The sequence below is a fragment of the Narcine bancroftii genome, chromosome 12 (assembly GCF_036971445.1).
Source record: "Narcine bancroftii isolate sNarBan1 chromosome 12, sNarBan1.hap1, whole genome shotgun sequence".
In the NCBI taxonomy this organism is placed as follows: Eukaryota; Metazoa; Chordata; class Chondrichthyes; order Torpediniformes; family Narcinidae; genus Narcine; species Narcine bancroftii.
Window position 1 is genome coordinate 83,164,102 of NC_091480.1, and position 23,163 is coordinate 83,187,264.

General features: G+C 42.9%; 1 protein-coding gene across 2 annotated transcripts in view; it reads right to left on the reverse strand.

Moving 5' to 3' along the window:
* ghdc (GH3 domain containing) overlaps positions 1-20,012 on the reverse strand; it is a 49,060-nt gene extending 29,048 nt beyond the window's left edge. For both annotated transcript variants that reach the window (XM_069907249.1, XM_069907248.1), the window contains exons 1-4: positions 19,784-20,012; positions 14,923-15,399; positions 8,083-8,695; positions 4,640-4,829 (exon numbers count right to left, since the gene is read on the reverse strand). In XM_069907249.1, the coding sequence (XP_069763350.1) occupies positions 4,640-4,829; positions 8,083-8,695; positions 14,923-15,399 (1,280 nt within the window). In that variant the 5' untranslated portion in view covers positions 19,784-20,012. The remainder of the gene's footprint in view (positions 1-4,639; positions 4,830-8,082; positions 8,696-14,922; positions 15,400-19,783) is intronic.
* Positions 20,013-23,163: the final 3,151 nt, after the last annotated feature.

Consider the following 23,163-nt stretch of genomic DNA (forward strand, 5'->3'; position numbering starts at 1 on the left):
CTGGATTATCAGAATTTTACTGCTTATTTACAAGGAGTGACTGTATTGGCAACATTTGGTGACAGCATTTTAGTGAGCTTGGGTGCATATAATTGGATAATTCCCTACTAATCAAACATGGTATTCAGATTGTTGTAAGTGTCTAAGGATGATTCCATTAATATAATTTATAATTCCATTCACTGCATTTTTTTTGTAGTAATTACACTGGTTTTATAGGAAGAATGTGCTGTTGTTAATTTCCTCAACTGTTTAAGTTGATTGTTTAGCACGTTGACTCTTCTGTACAATAGGTTGCTTGCCATGAGCCATGCACCCTACCCAATCTGCAATCTACATCGAAGGGTCTGTTTCCATGTTGTAGAACTCTGTACGTGGGCAGCAAATGGGACTAGCCGGGTCAGCATGGACAAGATAGGCCAAAGGGATCTACAGCAGTGGTTGTCAAAATTTTCCTTTCCACTCACATTCACATACATCTAGGTGGTGTGTGAGTGGGAAGGGAAGGTTGAGAATCGCTGCTCAAGACCCAATTGTTACTGAAATATTTTGCTTGAGAAAAATTGTCAATAGCCATTTCCTTTGGAGTTATGAAACCGTGCACACGAGTCAATGAGGTACAATTAAAACACGGTTTTCAAACTCACATACCACCTTAAGCAATCCCTTACTAATCACAGCACCTATGGCATAGGAATTACTTAAGGAGGTATGTGAGTGGAAAGAAAATGTTTGAAAATCACTGATTTACAGTAATTGGATCCAAACCCTGGTGTTTTCCCCAGCGTTGTGTTAACATTTTCTCCAAAAGTTGCTTAAAAAATTGTCATATTGTCATCTGTCACCGTTGTCTCTGCACTAATTGGCTGTCATAGATTCTATATTATAATTTGCATTTTAAAAACAAGTCAGTGGTTATGAAGTTTGGGAGGTCCTGAGGTTGCCAAAAGCTGTCCAGATTTTGCTGCCTGCCCTTGAAATGAGTTTTAGCATAATTTCAGGTATCCTTGCATCTAGAAACATGGATTCAGCACCCCCCCCGCCCCCCCCCCCGCCCCCACAAAAGGCAACCTTGGCAAGTGTTTTACCTTAAGATCAGTGAATTAGATTAGGTTTTAAACTACAATCTGGAAGCCTCACTTTTGTCATTATTGAGCTTTTCAATTACTAATTCACGTTTTAAAAAAAAAACCAATTCATTTTAGAATAGTGTGGTTGAGGAGGCCTGCAATTGCAGAGATCGGGACGGCACATCGCGCAACAGCAGACGCGGACAGAGATCGCTAAAGTGACTCCCAGGACAACGAACCAGCAGAGGTAGAAGCTGGGGCAGCATCAGTCCAACAGCACCTAAAATGGCGTTGGTCAAGCCGCCCAGCTAACTCAGCAGAAACAGGCTGGGGAAGAAGGGTATTCAAATGCATGGATGTTCCCGCCCACTACTGTTATTCACACGGCTGATTCAGTCAATCAGCAAAAACCGGTGGGAACTTAAACAGTATAAAGGCAGCCTTTCCAGCCCTAATAAAGGAATGAGCTTTACCTGCCACACTGTGTGTGTGTGTGTTTCTTTGTAGTGGTCAGCTACATGGGTAAGGGTTTTCATTGCATATGGGGTTATATTGTATGTTTTTATCATGATGTTTATAACTATTTTAATTTCTGGTTGATGCTGATTCTGTTTTCGTGGGCTGGTCTTCTAGCACATTGACAATAAAGTGTTTCAGCGTTATCACTTAGCAGAATTTAATACTTCCTTCGTGCAGTGGTGGAATGTGAACTCTCCTGTTCAATAACATCTCCCATGTAAAACAGTGCAACGTGTGTTGATGCTTCAAACGGAGTAGAGTGGTGGAATTGTACTCCAGTATGAGAGTGAGGGAAGTGTGACAGTGAAAAGGAGATGCGGCGAGACACTATCGCTGCTTTAACACCTCCACTGGAGATAATTTTGTGTGTTACGACTTGTACACAATCCACACATCGTGTGTTGGGTGTGGCTATTCCCTGGGATAAGAGGCAGAGGAGCTGTTTACACACATCAGTTAGACCAGAGCTCCATTTTGTGGCCATGTGTTGGTACTACAAGCTATGATTGGATCATTTTTACTTTCCTCCTAATCCCTCCGTGCCAGAACCTGGATATATCCAATTCTCTGCAAGTGGCAGTCAATCTTGGAGGCTCCAAAACATCAGAGTTCTGCTGAAGGACTGGACAGCTATTTACGTAGGGTTGTTGATGGCACTCTATGGTATAGTAAGAAGGATAGGTGGAACTAAAGGTTGCAGAGGGTCAGTACTAGACAAAATGTGCAGGAAGGGGTGAGGTCCCACACCTAAAGCAAGATAAATCAGTATTTGCAAAGCATTGAGAAGCTGGCAAGTGCAGAAGAACAGAGGGAGCTAGAGGCCTTTGCACAAATTTCATTGAAAATCCAACTGGTAGCCACAATATAGTTTAGAAATCTAATAGAATGTTAACCTTTAAGCCAAAACATCTGGAACATGATGGAAATGCACCACGTTTTGGTTAAAATGCAGAACATTTTGAATTAAACAGAAAAAACCTGCTGGAAATGCTCATTTTAACATCAACGGGAGTCGCTATTTTAGGTCGGAGCTATTTGTGCAGCGGACAGCATTCAACTCTGGGCCTTGGGAGATTATACTGACCTTGCAGAAGACATGACAGAGATTCACCAGAATACTACCAGGACTAAAAGGGTTGTCAAACAGCAAAAACAAAAATGCAAATGTGAGAAATTTGAAATAAAAACTGAGCAGGTTGTATTTACAGAGAGAGAAAAATGAGGAATGTTTCAGGACAAAATAGTTAGTGGACTGCATTGAGCTGATGGTTCCTAATCTTTCTAAAGGAAACCACTTTTTTCAGCTGTTTCCTGGTAAGTAGGAACCTCCCTCACATGGGTGAGTTTGGGACATGCTGCTATCGTGTACTTCAAAAAGCATGATCTGGAGTTTCATGAATGTCCCTGAGAATCTCTATCTGATGTATGGAGGTCGCTATCCAATCCACAATTTCCCTTTACTTTTACAAAGGCACCTTGATTAGAGAGAGGGGATCGAGTAGATTTCGTTTTTTGTTTGTTTGACTGTACTTGTTTGTGTACAGAGGGATGAAGGGGACCTCAGAGGCATTTCAAATGTTGAAGGCCTGGACAGAGTAGATATGGCAAGGTTGTTTCTCATGGAAGGGGTTTCTAGGACAAGAGGGCATAACTTTGGAATAAAAGGGCATCAATTTAAAACAGATGTGGAAAAATATCTTTAGTCAGAAGGTCGCGAGACTGTGGAATTTGTTGCCACAGGTGGCTATGGAAACTAGGTCGTTGTGTGTTTTTAAGGCAGAGATTGACCGGTATCTGATTATTCAGGGCATCAACAGTTACTGGGCTGAGTGGGTGGGTGGATCAGCTCATGATTAGAATGGCGGAGCAGACTTGACGAGCCAATGGGCCGACTTCTGCTCCTATGCAGGTAATTCCTGACTTGCGATTGGGTTCCGCTCTGGCACTACCGTTGTGAGTTGAAAAAATCTTAACCGGAAAAAGAATTCCACGCTTCTTCATTATAATTAAATGTGGAATACAACATGTTGAATACAGCGACTGAGAACGTGTTTGAGTCCACATCACGAGAGAGTATGCTGTATGTTGCCATCGCCCAGAATCACGGTGAGAGTAGCGTGCAGCATACCGCAAGCGCGGGGACACATCAGATCTCAAAATTGATGGTACGGATTCGAACCATCGTCAGAAATCACAAAAATAGGTTATATCTTTTTTTTAAAAAATGGTGTGTGATAGGAAAAATTTTTTAGGTGCTTTTTGTGATCAGCTGCCCAAAATCCATAAAATGCATCTAAAAGTATTCCAAAAGAAAAATCTTAATTGCCCTGTGTAATTTAAGCAGCCCAGATGTCTTTTCATAATGCTCCAACTTGCAAGGTTGGTGCATAATTTTAATTTAATTTTTAAATTTAGATGTACAGCACGGTAACAGGCCCTTCCGGCCAATGAGTGCATGCGTCCAAAATATCCTAATTGACCTTTAACTGTGGGAGGAAACTGGAACTGGAACATCTGGAGCTCCACGGGGAGCGCCAGATTTGATCCTGCGTCACTGGCACTATTAACAGCGTTGAACTAAGTGCTACGCTAACCGCACAAGGTACAAGTAGTCAGAACTTGCCAGATGCGTTGAATGTCATGGCTCTCCTCACATCGTCAACTTTTAAAACTGGTTCATCAATCCTGTTACGTTATTCATAGGGAAGTATGACAAAAGAGTACCCTTTGATCCTACGTCCCGATTAACATAGACATTAGGAAAACTTTGGTGCCTTTTTGAAAATTTGTAAGTCGGATCATCGTAAATCGGCGACTATCTGTGAACCACAGTATTGTAATATCATTTAACAACTCAACCTTTATAGCATTTTCTTATAAAACATATTTACAACAAGTAACTTGTAAAAGAATATTTAGGCTGCATATTTAAATTGGTGCCTTGGATACAATTTTTGCAACCTGCTGAGATTAAGAAAGTAATTCTGCGAGATATGTAGAATGAAAGAAACAATGTTGAAAGTTGCTTTTAAACATCCAATATCTTATACCTGCACAAACCAGATGCATTGGTGACAACAAGTTCGAACACCTCGTTTTCCTTCACTTCATCCATAAACAGTGTTCGGGGTTGCTCTTCTTCATGAAGGTTAATGGGAATAAATTCATAAAACAGAGATTGAGGACATAGAAGGTAATGTTGTTCTTTCCGTTCTGGCCATAGATTCACTCCAATGAGACCTGAGAAAGAAGCAAAAGATGTTTCAACCAATGCACTCACATAGGTTTTATATGCCCTTGAGTGAGAAAATAAAATAAAAAAGCCACTGCTACAATTCCTCATTGCTATTCGGTGATTCTTGTGGGAAAATGTTCACAAAGGACATTTTGGGCAAAGAGTATCACATGGTTTGCCAGCATTCACTAGTAACTTACCAGAGATGGAGGCAAATCCTCGATTTGAACCAGGATAAGCAAATGGCTTATTTTGTACTAGGCACACCTTATTTGGTTTCCCTTCACAGGCTTTATTGCTCATTTTGAATTGCCATTTGCAATTAAGAACAAATCCCATTTGTGTGTTCTCGTGTGACACAGTCCAAATAAAGCACTGCGGTTATACTTCCTTCCCTACATGACATTGGTGAATCACAAATTTATGGCCAGAATGACAAGGTTATTCTTTTTAAACTCTGGATTTTATCAATTCCATAGCTTTAAGTCCCCCAACTACCTCGGGGAGTTTTGAACTCATGCCTCTTGATTAATTTTTCATTCCTTTGGATACTAGGCCTATATTCTTCAATACTGCCCCTTCAAATTTGTCTCGATGGCTGCACGAGATTAATACTGGAGCAACATTTCGTGCCCAACCTTTCGGATCAAAAACTGGATGTAAAATTGTCAGTAGCTGCACATCAATGCAGAGATCCTTACAAAGAATTACACAGCAATCACTTGGCCAGTCTTGGAATCAATGCATCACAGGAAGAAACCATTTTACCCACTAAATCCATGGTGGCCACATTGACATTCTCCTGACACAGCAAGTATGTAAAATGCTAATGGCGCAGCATCAGTCGAGGCATTCCTCTTCCATGATATCACACTGATGTTACTCCTCTGTCTTAAACTATTTCAGAACCCACAATGTTCACATGGCGAAGTGGAAACTGAGGAAATAGCCTGCTCCCTCTTAATGGTATTGAGTTGGAAACACTGGACAACAATTTTTTCCAAAAGGTTTTCTTCCTTTAAAAAAAAGAGATTATGATAGACAACTTCAAGCTGATAGATAATTTCAGATTTTCTGTATCACATAGGACGTTGGAGAAACATTAAATTAACTTTCCTTGAATTTAGCCTGTTTAATTGCATAATGATACTGACACACGGCGTTTGCTCAACTGTCTTAAAAATGCTTCGCTGACTTTGGTTTGTACTCAGCATCTGATGCCTCTCTTGTCAGTGTCCAACAACAGTTGGCCAGCGTTGATGGATTCCTGTTCCCTGATAGCGCTTTTCCACGGTTGCAATGTCCTGGTGAAACCTTTCACTGTGTTCGTCACCGACTGCACCAAGATCAGCCCAAGAGCGAATGCAGAAAATGAATTTTCAATGACATGTTGCACTTTGTGGCTTTGTCTGCTTGAAGCATCATTGAAAATATGACAGGAAATCACAAAAATAGGTTATATCTTTTTTTTAAAAATGGTGCGTGATAGGAAAAAAGTTTTAGGTGCTTTTTGTGATCAGCTGCCCAAAATCCATAAAATGCATCTAAAAGTATTCCAAAAGAAAAATCTTAATTGCCCTGTGTAATTTAAGCAATCCAGATGTCTTTTCATAATGCTCCAATTTGCAAGGTTGGTGCATAATTTTAATTTAATTTTTAAATTTAGATGTGCAGCACGGTAACAGGCCCTTCCGGCCAATGAGTGCATGTGTCCAAAATATCCTAATTGACCTTTAACTGTGGGAGGAAACTGGAACTGGAACATCTGGAGCTCCACAGGGAGCGCCAGATTTAATCCTGGGTCACTGGCACTATTAACAGCGTTGAACTAAGTGCTACGCTAACCGCACAAGGTACAAGTAGTCAGAACTTGCCAGATGCGTTGAATGTCATGGCTCTCCTCACATCGCCAACTTTTAAAACTGGTTCATCAAACCTGTTACGTTATTCATAGGAAAGTATGACAAAAGAGTACCCTTTGATCATAGTCATTAGGAAAACTTTGCTGCCTTTTTGTGATCCAGACACCAGGTGAAATACCCCTGATCCTGACCATGCGACAGGAAAGGTGGAGGTGTAGTACCCTGCTTCTCCTTCAGAACTCGGCATTCACCAAAGCTTTTAGTTACTATTCAGTTTTGGCCTTGGCGTCTTTCCCCCCATTCTGCACTTCAGTCTTGGGACCTCTTATTTTTTTTCCATGTTAAAGGTCCAATATCAATGCAAATTCACAATTGCCAAGTAGAGCCGCACCTTAGTTTGGGTGATTGCCTCGAGGAGCAGCTGCAGTCTGTCTGTGGGTTAATGCCAGAACTCCCCTTTGCCAACCATTTCAGCATCCCCCCACAGATGTGTCTTTGGCTTTAACCAGACTCAGGGTGAGGCCAAGCGTAAACATGAGGAACAACACATCACATTCTTTCAAGATAGCCTAACAGCAAGTGTTTTAAATTTTCTAACTCTAGCTACCCCCACCTCCATCTGGTTCCACTATTTCCATCTTGTCTTTCCTTACTCCCAGTCTTGCTTTTCTCTCTAATCTTCCTCACCTCCTCCATGCAGTCATCTCTCCACCTCTCTCAATACCCTATCACTTCTAAACTCCTCCCAGGCTTCTTCCATCAGCCACCCTTGATATATTTGACATCACCCCTTCCCATTTTAGTCTTGATAAAGGGTCCTGACCTGAAATGTTGACTCTTTTTCTCTCCATGGATGCTGTCTGACCTGCTGAGTCCCTTCAGCTCTCATTGTTCTTTCAAGATCTGTTGTTTCTGTGTATCTCTATAACAGTGGTTCTCAACCTTTTTCTTTCCACTCACATCCCACTTTAAGTAATCCCTATGCCAGTGGTACTCTGTGATTAGTAAGGGATTGCTTAAGGTGGGGTGTGAGTGGGAAGGGAAGGATGAGAATCACTGCTTTAGACCCAATTGTTACTGAAATGTTTTTGCTTGAGAAAAATTGTCATTGGCCCATTTCCTTTGGAGTTATGAAACCGTGCACATAACGAGTCAATGAGGTACGATTAAAACAGTGGTTTTCAACCTTTTTCTTTCCACCCACATACCATGTTGAGTAATCCCTTATTAATCACAGAGCACCGATGGCAAAGTGGTATGTGAGTGGAAAGAAAAAGGTTGAGAACCACTGCTGTATATCTCCATCTTGATGAGACTGGGACCAAGCTGTGAAACCTTGGAAGATGGCAATCAATAGACATTATTTGAAAAGCAAATCCAAGAGAAACTTCTTTACCTTCAGTGGCTGCATAAATAGGAGAGTAGGTAGGAACACCCTCACAAAAGAAGTGTTTCAGATGACTGCCATACAGTTTGTTTGCACCTGTATCTACTGCAAGAACTAAGTTGAGTTGGGGCCACACTCTACGAGCAATGCCACGGAAGCCACTCACAAACTCCACAGCCAGTTGTGAAGCTCGCTGAGGATCAGGCTTCAACTGTGCATTTAACTTCAGGCGAACATCATCGGCAAGAGACAACTGGGGATTTACTCGTCCCAATCTAATGTCCTCTACCAATGGTTCCCAATGATGCTGCAGGAAAGCAAAAGCATGATAAAGTATGGAGGCAAAGCTGGCCTCCAGGAACCCCAATGTTCCATCTTTGAGGGCAAAAAGGAGATGAATGTACTGTGCCTCTGTCTCTGTTGTTATTTCATATCCAGCCGCAGGTGTTGAGTAGGAACTTGATCCAAGTTGGGAAGCCGTGGGAGAGATGTCATTGGGGCCAATTGGAATACCAGATTCTGATTTTTTCCAAACGGGAGGATAGAAAAACTTTGCAGTTCTCTGTAAATTTCTGGTGTGTGGGTAGGCGATAAACTTAGCATTGAAGCATGCCCCAAATCCCTGTAACATGGAGAGAGGAAAAAAATAGTGTTAGATAGTCTTCTTATCAAGCAGTGACAGCAAAGAGCTTCAATATACTGGAGAAATTACAATGGTTATTTCTGCAATATTTACCAATCATCCGAATTTTAGGAACTGACTTGCCATGAAGGATTTATTTAATCATTTGGAATCCGGCCATTTTTAACTTTTCTTAGTGTATACTCTGGACTGGGTCCATGGCTAAACTGGAGTTGGTTGATCTCTTCAGTCACTGATACCACATTATATCTGGCCAGTCACTGTCCTGTTAATACCCTACTAGGTCCAAGATACTCGAACAAGAGTTTTGAATGTTCTTACCTTTACTTATTGTACTTTTTCCTGTTGAGAAACTTGGCAAAGCAGCTGTTTTTACCCCACCCTTTGCAAAGATGCACTTTACAGTATGAACATCAGCTGGTGGTTGGGTATAAAACCAGTCCTGAAAAACCAGGACAAAGTGTAGTCCTGGAAATATCTTAAAGAAGACATTTAAACTTTATACTTCACACCTGTGAAGTGTGCAAAAGAAGGCCTTGTGCTTACCTGGATGAGTACAACTCTAGCTGCACCCAAACAGCTCAACACTCATCCAGGTCCAGGCACCAACTACCATCCAATTTATTGAACCCAACAGTCACGCAGTGGATAATATGCATACATCCAGGAAATGGTATATAGCAAAAGCCAAGGCTTCTTCAGCAACTCTTCACAATCCAGTGACCATTAACACCTTGAAGGACAAGTGCAGTGGCATGCTATATTCATACTTCCTCTAAGTCGTACATAAGCCCAACTTTGAAAGGTATCACCCTTCCTTTATCTGGCACACTTCACCTAATACCACTGGAAGAATGCAGTCACTTTAAAGAAAATCATAGTGGTTCCCTCTGTATCATCTCAAGGTCAATTAGGACAAGGCAAAAAAATGCCGATTTTGCTAAAGATCACGATGTCCATCATTTTGATTAAAAACTAGATACATTAGAACTAACCTGTAAATCTTAAACTGCACTTTGAAATCCCCTTTAAATATCCTACAGGTCGAGTACCCCTTATCTGAAATGCATGGGACCATAAGTGTTTCAGATTTTGGAATGTTTATGGATTTTGGAATAATGTGTTTAATCATGTTTTGTACTTACCAAAAAAAAAACCACTTGATCTCTGCTTACAAAAGATTAATTCAGCACCAAATACTAGAAATTCTGCTGGATGGCAAAAAAACCCACAAAAAATGCCCGTAGGTCTGGCGGTGACTGTGGTTGGTAACAAAGTGGCGCCCACTTGTGGCGTATTTCAGAACTTTGGATGAGGGGTACTCGACGTACTTAGTAACGTTTATCCCATTTTAATGCCATGCATTGCATAAAACACTTTCAGGTGAAGATCTGTTGATGCGATTACTTTCCCATGTGTGATACCAGCTTGAAACAACACCTCCATCTAAATCAACTTGAGCATGGAATGATAAATCTCAGCCCAATGCTGGAAATATGTATTTAATAGTCTCAGTAGGATTTTAAATTGTTAATATAATCAATAACGTCATCTAGCAAGAAGCACTTCAAAATATTTCCAATATTTCACGATTAAGTTTTGTTGAGAATTAGATTTCATGACTTTGTATATTTATAATTAGCAATTTTCCTGCTGTTTCCAGGGCTAACCATCAAACAGCTGATATTTGAGAATGTCTGAATTAGTCCAAGAATTTAAAATGGGTTCAATTAGGTGAATAGCTTCCTGTGCTCTTATGGTTCCATGATTTACTGCACACAGAGCTTTTACAAGGCACTTACTGCGTGTACAATGTAGATCCCTTACAGGAATCGGTGAAATGTATGAACAGGAAAAACAGTATCAAGGCCCTTCAACCGAATGCTATCACTGCGGCCTTGTCAAAACCAGAAACCTATCAGGGTTATGAACAGAAAGTAGAAAACCAATACTTTTTTTTTTAAAAACTTCCAATATGATCTAAATTCTAAAGAGATTCTAATGGAAATTTTCGGATAAGTAAGATCGTCTGCTGGGAACGATGATGTATTACTGTCAAAAATTCTAACACGGGTTCCATCCATTTCCAGAGGTGATCAGCAGAGAAGAGCAAATATCGGGACTTCATGGTCTTGTGTGGATTGCAGTGACAAATATATTGATGGGGTGTTTTTCAACCACAGCCAAGAAAGTGGCAAGTAAAGCAAAACTACAATTTTCAGAATTCTACTATCGTGGGCAAACTGTCAGAATTACTTCATAGCAACATTGAATTCTGTCTCATATTGCCATGTCTTAATTAGTTTGCTCAGTAAGTTTACTTCTGTGTATCCCAACTTCTAAACACTACAGAGGTATGGAGGTAAAACATGCAGAATTACACAAGTTTCATTCACGGAGGCAAGAATGACCTCATATGCTCATGTAAAAGTTGATTTTTTTTTCCTAGACCATTTTTTAAATTTATGGAGTCGACTATTATATGGATACTACTTTTGAGGGGCTGAAATTTACACTAGAATCCAAAATACCGTATCAGTAGCAGAAGCCAAATGAAGTCTTAACAAATAAAGAACAAAAATAATAGAATTTGTGCTTTCAACACACACATCCTACCACAGGTTGGGACTGCAGTCAGTGCCCTGCGCCATCGGAATTTTAAATCGGGAGGGTGGCTGGGCTGAGGTAAGAGACTGCATTGGAGGCAGAGGTAGCTCTGATAGCTGGGCGGACGGGGCTGCGGAGTGAGTTTTCGACTGAAGTATCGGGATCTCCAGCATGTGGGTGGCTGGGGCCAAGGTGAGAGACTTGGGTTGACTTGTATGTTAGATGTATGGTAAATTCCAGATTTTTTGGGAGCCAAAAATAGGAGGTGGACTTTTACATGAGATCGGCTTTTACGTGAGTATATATGGTACAACTCAGAAATATGACTGGTTTCCACCCCCCCCCCCCCCACCCCCACCGACCCCAGTGTTTTTCAGGTTCTCTGCAATGTTTAAACTTTTTATCTTTACTGACGTTGTGCAGGCTAGATTACGTTTACAAACTGGTGTGAAGATATATGGGGAAAGAAACATTTTGTGCGCCCTCTTCAGGCAATGGTCACGGTAGATCACTTCGATGGGGGAGGGGGCGAAGGAGACTCCATTGATCCTCTCTGCCACTCTACCACCTGAAATAACCCCTTACTAATCCTATGGCATAGGTGCTCTGTGGTTAGTAAGGGATTGCTTTAAGGTGATATGTGTGTGTGGGGGGGGGGGGGGGGGGGGGGGGGGGGGGAAGGTTGAGAGCCATGATCACTGAAAATACTCTCTAAGCCCTTGGGTTTCCCCTTACCCACCCTGCCCAGACAACGTTCCAGTCTTTTTCTAGTGCAAGGGCACATTCCAGTCCAGTACCCCACCTCTTCCTTCTAAATGCAAGCACAAATTTCATTTGCAATGTTCCTCGTGCGAGTCGTGCAACAGAGCAGTATTTTTCTCAAATGTTGCAGAATGTTTTAATCATAATTTGTGCAGTGAAAGCTATTTGTAATATGCCTGGTCATATTTGAAATATGATTCCTATAACAGGATGTTTCCTGGTACGGTGAAACTGCGAGCATCTGGCACCTGTGGGGATTGGTTAGATGCCGGATAAGTGTGTTTTCTGGTTGCTTGAGATTGTGTGTTACGTGATTAGCAAACTAACCAAATAGTCCATTTTAAACTTCCGTATTATTTACCTATTTATTTTATTGCCGGTTCCATGAGGGCTGCTTGGTCACACGAATTCCAGATAACAGGTGTTTTACTGGATATTGATGCATCTGATATTCATTTGTGTTTTTTATTTAAATATGTATGAAAATTGCTCATCTTCTGTGGCATTGAATCAACAACTAAGTCACTCAATGGAAATCAAATTCTTCTACCATGTGGAACAACTCGCTATCATTGGTTTAACCTATTATATTCTCTGTTTATCCAGAAAGTAGTTAGTTGTGGAGAGCATCCAGAAGTCGACAACAATCTTTACATGGAGACTCAAAAAAAATCTCAAAATGCTGAGGAGAGGCGGGAACAATGTTGCCAAAAATTTGACCATATGACTTTGGAGCAGAATTGGGCCATTTGGCCTGTTGAATCTGCTCCATTGTTTGAATTGTGGCTGATGTACATTTCCTTTCAGCCCCTTTGTCCTGCCCTCTCCCCACAACCTTTGATGTTTTTGCTAATCAAGTACCTCTCAAACTCGGTTTTGAACATACACAATAACTTGACCTCTACAGCAATGAAGTCCACAGATTCACCACCCTCTGGCTGAAGATACCTATAAGGATGCCCTTTAATTCTGAGGCTGTGCCCTCAGGTTCTGGATTTGCCCACGACTGCAAACATCTTCTCCATGTCCACTCTATTCAGCACTTTCAATATTTATTTTTTTTTACCCAAGAGCCTGTGCCACCCAATTCCCCCAGGTACTCCGGTTTCCTCCCACCCTGGTATTTTCTTCTTTTGAAGGGTGGGAGGAAACCAGAGTACCTGGGGGAAATCCATGCACACATGGGGAGAATGTGCAAACTCCTTACAGACAGTGCTAGATTTGATCCCCGGTTGCTGTTTTGATGAGATCCTCCCTCATTCTTTTAAACGCCGCCTGTTCTGGCCCAGAGCTCCTCGTACACTCACCCTCTGATTCCTGGGATCATTCTCATAAAGCTGTGTTGGATCCTCTCCAATGCCAGGCCCACCCCCCCAACTGCTCGTAATGCTTACACGAGGGCTGACCAAATCCCAATAAAGCCTCAGAATTAATCTTTGCTTTCTAATCTATTTATTTATTTAATTAATTTGTACAATTGATTTACAGCACGGTAACAAGCCTTTTCGGCCCATGACCCCTATCTTGCTCAATTTACACCCACTTAATCTACTCCCTCGGTACGGTTTGAATGGTGGGAGGAAACCAGAGCCCCAGGGAAAAACCCACTTAGACACAGGGAAAATGTACAAATTCCTTACAGCGCGGGATTCAAACCCAAGTCCCAATCACTGGTGCTGTAAAGGCATTGCACTAACTGCTATTGCCAACTGTGCTGCCCCCCTTTCAAGTTCCTCTCATAACATTGCATTGATCTTTGTTACTACCGACTCAACCTGCAAGTTATCTCCCAAGTCCCTTTGGTCTACTTCTTCATTCTTTTGGCCAAAGTACATGACTATCCACTTCCATATACTGCATTGGACCTGCTACTTCTTTGCAATCTATTCCCTCTGCAGACTCTCTACTTCCTCAACACTACTTGCCCCTCCATCTATCTTCATATTATCCACAAACTTGGTCACAAAGCCATCAAGTCCACCATCTAAATCACGGGTGGTGTTAGGTCTGCTTTGTTCATGAATGAGTGAGACAAACACCAGGCTGAGTCGAAATCAGGGTTCTTTGTTCTTTATTACCGGATTGTAACACTTGCGACTAACCATGTTAGTCGGAGAATGCATTCTGCCGTTATCAGCAAAATGGTGATTTTTTATACCCTTGGATATGTGCTTAGAACATCATCATATCATTACTTGTCCAATGACTAAAACTGTTGCTATCCTTTCCCTGCTAGCTTCCTGCCTCTCAATCCATCAATGTCTCTCTTATCTTGTAAGTACAAGGATGCATTCACATCTTGTTACAGCCCTGTACATTCCCATCTCATGATGTTTTACCTAACAGGAGTGCAAGGACACCTCCCCTTCTTGTTACAGCCCTGTACATTCCCATCTCATGATGTTTTACCTTACAGTGGCCAACCTTTTAATTTTTAATTTGGCCTACGAGTCTGTGCCACCCAATTAACCTACACCCCTGGTACATACTCATGGGCTGAAATGGCCTGTTACCGTGCTGTATATCTAAATTAAAAGGTTGGTCACCCCTGATCTAAATCATTTACACACAGCGTGAAAAGCAGTGGACCCAAGTCTGACCCCTGTGGAAGACCCCCTTTATTCCCACTCTGCCAGTCAACCATCCATCCTCTTTCCATGCGAGTACCTTTCTGTAATATCCTGGGCTCCTATCGTGTTTAGCGGCCTCATGTGCAGCATCTTTTCAAGTTGATGAAAGGAGGAGAAAGAAATATTTAGTAGTTGGATTTTGAGGGGGAGAGGGGTCGGTCAGGCACAGAGCACAAAGATACTTCACATGACATAGAGTACCATTACCTGTTGGAATGTAGTAGTGGTTATCTTAACACTTGGTAAGATCGTGGTCGAGCCCGAGGTTCCTGATGTCACAGAGAGGACACGTGGTCTCTCTGAAATCAATACATTTTCCTCCCCTTTTCCAATTTGCCAGATGTAATCTTTATAATGTCCGTACTCCGTTAGGGGATGAATCCTGCAGTACAACTCACGGTTGGTAATCTCTGAGAATCGGTACAGGTTTCCATACTCTGTGTTTCTATCTCTGCGGATCCTGCGGAGCAGAATTCTTTGCTGCTCTTGTCGAACATTCTTGGTGCTGAATTCAAGTGTCCTTCTCTGCCAAAGGCTCAGGAGGATCAGATATCTCTGGGACAGGTATTGGTGCAAACGGCTGAGGTATGTCCTTTTCTGGTCCGGTGACTTTCTGCAGATATCAGACCAGATCAACACCAATATCAACAGGGTCGGGATTAGAAAGGCAGCAAGGAGAATCATCTGTCAGGAGATAATTGATGTGAATATATCAGTCATTACAAGTGAAACTCCATCATTATGTTTATTATCTCTCCATGATTACGCAACTTAACTTGACATGGAGGCATAAGTAGGCACTTTCAAATTGTAGCACCCTGATGGACCCAGGTGAGTGCCTCCTGCACCTTTCAAATAGCAGCCTAACCTACCTGTTAAATCGCCAACCGGATGATTTAAGGGGGGATCCCGCCCCTTGTTCCCTGTGTTCTTTCTGTGTAAAGTTCCAGAGTAACTGGGTGGACCATTTCCCCTTTCAAATAGGCAGAGGACACCTAGGTAAGTTTTACTGGGTTCCCTGACCACTGCCGAAGTCGGTCTGGGACCTGGGCAGATTTTGACCGGGCTTGGCTAGTTCAGCCCTTTCATATGGCCCTGTTCCTGGGTCTTCAACCTAATAAATTGTCTGGTTAACCCCATTATACAAGGCAGTTTGAAAGGGCCTCGTGCTGATGCCCTACGATTCCAGGAACCCATCCTTGGCTGCCTGTGCAGCATTTGGACTTTCACTTCATCATTGTGTGGATTTCTTCCTGGTGCCTGGTTTCTTCCCACCTCCCAAAGATGTGCTGGTAGATAAAATGGCATGTGTAAAATATCCTTTTGTGAAGGATAGTGGCAATGAGATTCAATAGGGAGTTAATATGTGACACAGAATACGTCACAGGGAAATCGACAGGGGTAATGGAAGCTGGCATCGACTTAATGGGTCAAATGGCCTGTGTTTTTTTTAAAATACAAATCTAGCACAGAAGAGGTATTTAGGCCTGGGATAGGTCAGCATTAGTTGGGGGATAAAGTTCAAGAGCTGTGAGGTAATTTTATAGTTCTATAAAACTCTGGTTTGACCACATTTGTGGCACTGTGTTCAATTCTGGTCACCTTATAATAGGAAGGATGTGGAAGCTTCAGAGAGGGTGCAGAGGAGATTTACCAGGATGTGGCCTGGAATGGAGAACATGTCTTATGAAGAAAGGTTGACTAAGTGAGGGCTTTTCTCTGTAGAGTGACGGAGGATGAAAGCCAATTTAATAGAGGCATATAAGATTACGAGAGGTGTAGACATCGGGTGGACAGCCAGCACCTTTTCCCCAGGACAATAATGGCCAATACCAGAGAACATCTGTATTGGGAGAGTGGAGGAAAGTTTGGGGAGACATCAGCAATTTTTAAAAAAACTTAATGTGGTTGGTGCTTGGAATGCATTTCCAGGGTGGTGGTGGAAGATCGTAACAATAGGGACATTTAAGAGACTTAGACACGTGGATGTAAGAAAAAGAGGGTTTGGGAAGGGTGAGATTAATGGAGTGTTAAAAGTATACAAGATAAAGCTGAAAAAAACAACTTAAACATGTTTACTTTATCAACATTCTTGAGGCAAATTATTATAAATAATCCTTTGATTAATCTTTTCTACATGTGTATAAACTTCCTATTTATGGTTCCTAATCTTCCCAAATGCCTCAGTGGATGAAGATGATGTTGCACTGGCCCACACAAATTACAATGGATTTGGTTTGGCTTTTCCTGAAGTCCAACTCGGGCACAGAAAACACTCAAGCTCAATCACGATGCATTTCAGTCTTACACACTGCCAATTTCACGTGTGAAGGAACAATATGCTGCAATATGCAGTCAGCTGCCAATAACATCCAAGTTTTCCGGGAGAAGGGGAGAGAATTACATAAGAGATTATGCCACAAGTTAACAGCTTCAAACAAGCTTGTATGTCATAATGCTGTATGTTTTAGTCCTTTGTCCACTGACCCCATGTAGTATTGGGCAGGGATGCAGTACTGCCAGAGCACACAGGAACACCATCCAGCATCTCACCAGGCCACTTCAGGACCACTACAGACGTGCTCTGGCACATCGCATAGGAGGCCTCACCCCCCCCCCCCACCCGGTTCTTGGCGGCTGCCCCACACCCCGCCCCCCCATTCTCAAGTCTCGACAAACCCCCTCATTACTGTTTTGATGAGCTGCAGCACCTAAAAATTTACCACTTATATTGGGAATCTGTCTCAATCAAAACTCTGGATTTAATTTCCAGACATTCCTCCTGCTGTCTTTAAAATGCCTCCCAATTAACCTTGCACCTGCAGTCCCTCACGTTGACATCTAAACTAGTTCCAAATGCACTACCCTATTTTTCATGACTTCAAGGATCATCTTCAATGCCCCAGTGCCCGGGAAAAGCAGATTGAGCTGCCTCAATGACTGCCTCCCAGTAGCATTCACATATTTGGTGAGAAATGGTTTGAGAGGTTGGTTATGGCCAGAATCAACTCATACCCACCTTTTACCACTATATCTCTGCAATTTCACTGGCTCTCCACTCACCCTTGGATCACCTAGTCAACAACCTCATGTCCATCAGGCTGCTTCTCATCGATTACAGCTCAGCTTATCATACCCTCAGTACTGGCCATCAAGCTTCAAAACCTGGGCCTCTTCTGCAACTGGATCTTTGACTTCTTCATTGGAAGATGACAGTGTAAATCGGTAGCAACATCTTCTCCTTACTGATGATCAACACTGCTACACCTCAATCTACTCTGCACACCCACTGTGTGGCCAAGCACAATTCAAATGCCATCTATAAATTTTCTGATAACACCAGAGTCATTGGCAGGATCTGAGATGGCAAGGAGGAAGCATACAGGAATGAGATAGATCAGCTAGTTGAGTGGTGTCACAAAAACAATCTTACACTCAATGTTAGCATTACGAAGGAACTGACTTCAGGAAGGGGAAACTAGAACACCAACCAGTCCTCATGGAGGGGTCAGCAATGGAAAGGGTCAAGAACAAATTTCTGGGTGTCAACATCTCTGAAGATCCATCCTGGGGCCTTCAATCCAATTCAATCATGAAGAAGGTTTGCCAATGGCTATACTTAATGAGGAGTTGGAGGTGATTTGGTATGTCACCCAAGACTTTTGCAAATTTCTACTGTGGAGAGCATTCTGACTGATTACATCACTGTCTGGTATGGAGGTGCCAATGCACAGGGCCGGAAAAGATGACAGAGTTGTGAACTCAGCCAGCACCATCACATGCACCAGTCTTCACTCCATTAAGGACACCTACAAATTGCTGTGTCTCAAGAAAGCAGCCTCTCGTCAAGGATCCTCACCACCCAGGCCATGCCTTTTTTTTTTCCATTGCTACCATCAGGAAGGAGGGGCAGAAACTTGAAGACAAACACTCAATGGCACCTGCAATGCTGACAACTTTCATGACGGATGTTCGTGACAATAAAATCTGATTATTTTAATCACATTGCCTCACAGCTGGATTGTTCCAATGGAAGGAATCCAAATCAGGGTATATTTTTTTCCAGACCTAGCAGCATGCAAGTTAATTCTAATGTACCTTCTCTCTACAGGACCAGTTTAACTCGTACTGCACCCAGTTCTCTAATTGTATCCTTATTAAAATTTAGTGTATTACAATTTCTATATTCAATATCCTCCAACAAAATATGGTATTTTATTTAAAATAAAAGCAACCTGATAACAGCAAATTTACAAACCCTAAACTCGGACCCCTATATAGGGGCATTTGTCAAAATAGATTTTCTCCACCTTAAATGACATGGAACCAAACTGCCTTTTTTATTTTCAGTCTCTCCTCCAACAAGCTTATCTCAATTCTCCTGAAGAAATAGCTTAGATAAGCAGCCGGTAGGAGAGCCCATCAAAATATGATGATACGTTTGCTTAAGACAGGAGCAAAGTCTATTTCTTCACTTGTTCAGATAGATACAGGACACACTCCACTCTTGCAATACAAAAAAAAATGTGCTGGAGAAACTCAGCAGGTCACGCAGCATTCATGAGAAACTGGTTTTCCTTGACTTCCCATGCATGCTAGAAGCATAGAGCATGACAGCACAGAAAGCAGGCCCTTCTGGTCTATTCGGCCCTTCTGGTCTATTCTGCCTGATCTGCACCCAGTCCTCCAGACCCCTCCCCATCCACGCACCTCTCCAAGTTTCTTTTCATTTGTGGACCCCAGCATATTTGGAAGTTTTCTTGTTTGTGCAGTTTTATTTCAGGACAGGCAGATCTGCCAAGCAGCATCCCATTTGGAAACGAGTTTCGTGCATCAACCCCCTCCCCCCGTCTTCCTCACGCTTTCGTTTACACTGGCGACCCGTTTATTCTTCTGGAGGCGGGGGTGGGAACTTGGCCCAGTCTCCGCGAACTTTTCCAGAGGGGAATCGCTCCGCGGCTTGGGGTCGCGGGGGAAGGGTGCCCTTGAAAGGAGGCCGAGCTTGGCGACCCCCGGCCCCAATCGCACGAGAAACAGCCGCTGGTTGAAAGCTGGGATTTCAACTCACCTTCTTCCGCCTTCAGCCACGCAGCCGAGGCCGGTCCCTGCGCGCTGACGCCGGGCAGCAACGTGGGTGGGCGTCGCGGGACCGTCCCCGGGGCGAGGTGCCCGTGAAATTGCCACTGAAGGACGGACCCCCACCCCCCCACGGTTGCTGCCCATCCTTTGCAAAGCGTGGTGACCAGAACTGCCCACAGGTTGGTGCAGCCTCACCAACCACTTGAACCACTGGAACATGCCCCAACTTTACCCCCCCCTTCCCCACCCCCTGACCTAACTTTCCCCACCCCCTGACCTAACTTTCCCCACCCCCTGACCTAACTTTCCCCACCCCCTGACCTAACTTTCCCCACCCCCTGACCTAACTTTCCCCACCCCCTGACCTAACTTTCCCACCCCCTGACCTAACTTTCCCCACCCCCTGACCTAACTTTCCCACCCCCTGACCTAACTTTCCCCACCCCCTGACCTAACTTTCCCACCCCCTGACCTAACTTTCCCCACCCCCTGATCTAACTTTCCCCACCCCCTGACCTAACTTTCCCACCCCCTGACCTAACTTTCCCCACCCCCTGATCTAACTTTCCCCACCCCCTGACCTAACTTTCCCACCCCCTGACCTAACTTTCCCCACCCCCTGACCTAACTTTCCCACCTCCTGACCTAACTTTCCCACCCCCTGACCTAACTTTCCCACCCCCGACCTAACTTTCCCACCCCCTGACCTAACTTTCCCACCCCCTGACCTAACTTCCCCACCCCCTGACCTAACTTTCCCCCCTCCCTGGCCTAACTTCCCCCCCCCAAACCCTGGCCTAACTTTCCCCCCACCCCCTGGCCTAACTCTCTTCCCCCCCCACCCCCTGGCCTAATTCTCTCCCCACTCCCCACCCCCTGACCTAACTCTCTCCCCCCCCCCACCTCCTGGCCTAACTCTCTCCCCCCCCCACCCCCTGACCTAACTTCCCCCCCCCCCACCCCCTGGCCTAACTCTCTCTCCCCACTCCCCACCCCCTGGCCTAACTCTCTCTCCCCACTCCCCACCCCCTGGCCTAACTCTCTCTCCCCACTCCCCACCCCCTGGCCTAACTCTCCCCCCCCACCCTAACTCTTTCCCCCCCCCCCACCCCCTGGCCTAACTCTCCCCCCCCACCCTAACTCTTTCCCCCCCCCCCCACCCCCTGGCCTAACTCTCTCCCCCCTCTCACCCCCTGGCCTAACTTCCCCATGTAACATTAACTTTACACTGACCTGAGTTAACTTTTTGCCTGGTTTCCCAATTCAATATCCCATTATCTTGTGGAATATTTTTTTATTTAACACTTTACCATGAACCACATCAGTAACAATATACCCCCCCCCCCCACCACCACCCATAACTTAAAGCAAGATAAAAGGAGAGGAAAAAAAACAGATCAGAAGGAAAGAACGATCGTGTCATCCGAGACTATATTAAACTATTTTCTTGATTGCAACTTGACACATCAAGAGATGGAGGCCTGAAATTGGCAGTTCCCAGGAAACTTTAAGCAATAAACTTGATTGCAACATGACACATCAAGAGATGGAGGCCTGAATTTGGAGGTTCCCAATAAACTTTATGAATGGTTCCCAGATTTGTTCAAATAAAGCAGATTTGTCTCTTAGGTTGTATTTTTTTTTCTCTCTAATGGATACACTTATTCATTTCTATGTACCATTGTTGTATTTTTAAGCTTTATTGTGGAATAAAATTTGAAACCTGATTAAACAATACAATGTTATGGAGGGACTAGAGACAAATGCAGGGTTTGAGAAGAGGCCGCATGATATCCTGGATGTGAAGTTTGATCAAAGTGATGCCTATTCTTTTGCTTGAGGGAAAGCAAAACCTTAACATTTCAGTAATAACTTGGCTCAGTTAATTTCTGTGACAAGCTCAGTTTGAATCCACATTTAGGTTCAGGCCAGTTTTAAAGTGCAGTGGATTATTTTTTTTTGTGAACTCATCAGCGTCAACCATTGCATGGAGGATTTGAATGAATGCCTCACCTTCTCAAACAGTAATAAAGCTATTCCCACCCCCACAAATTTAGCATAAATGTATTCTAACAAGAACATTCCTTTGGTGAGGTTGCCAAATGTCAAGGATTTTAAAGGATATCCTGGAAATCAAACATAATGCAGCAAAGAAGGAAATAACAGGGGTTGGGAAAATGATGGGTCGACATTTAAAAATCATCCAGACTTTTGGAGTTTTCCCAATTGGTAATGACAACAGAGTGCAATTAGAAATGAAAATAAAATGGCAGATGCTGGTATTCTGAAATATACATAGAAATGCTTGAAGCCCTCTGGTCAGTCAGCATTTGCCAAAAGAGAAACTAAGATTTCAAGTCAAATATTTGTTGATTCCCATCCACACTCCTGTAGCCTTCTCTAATCTTCCCCTTTTTAATCTTTCTCAGTTCTTAGTTTTCAATCCAAAATATAATAAGCATTTATCGCAAAGGGTTGGAGGTAGGTTGGTTCGAGATACTCTATTTGACTACCATCCAGTTATAATCGCCTACAAAAGATGCCGATCCAGCTAATGTCAAAGAGAGCTAATTTAAAGAGAGATGAATTGGCCAATCAATTGAAGCTTATAGACCAGCATTATGCCACCACTTTGAAACCTGAGCTTTATATAAAAAAAAGTTGAACTTAAAACTAAGCATGATTTAGTTCTTATCCTATTGAGACTCAACTTTTAGAGTGAATCCAAACTTTACATTCACAGTGATAAAGCAGGAATGCTTCGAGCTAGCCAATTGAAAGATTATGCTAATGGACTTACTTCAGAAATTCATAAAGCTAATCAGGTTATTACTACTGACCATATAGAGATAAATGAAGCTTTTTCAAAAGTTTTATTCTAACATTTATAAATCAGAATCTCTTAAGGATTTAATTTTTGGGAAGAATTTTTAAGTTGGCTGTTCCTTTGCTTTTTTTCATTAGTCCAGTTACGGTTGGAAAAGTCTGTCCCCTCTGAGATTGCTGCAATTAAGTCTTTACAATCTGGCAAAGTTCCTGGCCCGGATAGTCTTCCAGCTGAGTTTTATAAAACTTTCTTGCAATTATTGGCACCCCATTTAAACTCAGTTCTCTCTGAATCTTTTGCTGTTGGGAAATTACCTTCTACTTTTTAAATGAAGCCTCAATTTCACTTATTCCCAAAAAGAAGGCGGCTTTATCTGACTGTTCCTCTTGTAGGCCAATCTCTTTTTTGAATGCTGACACTAAGTTTTGTCTAAAATATTGGCCTGTAAGTTGGAGAACATTATGCTCCTTATTTCTGAAGATCAAACTGGGTTAATTAAGGGTCACTATTCACAACTTAATGTATGTGGCTTATTAAATATT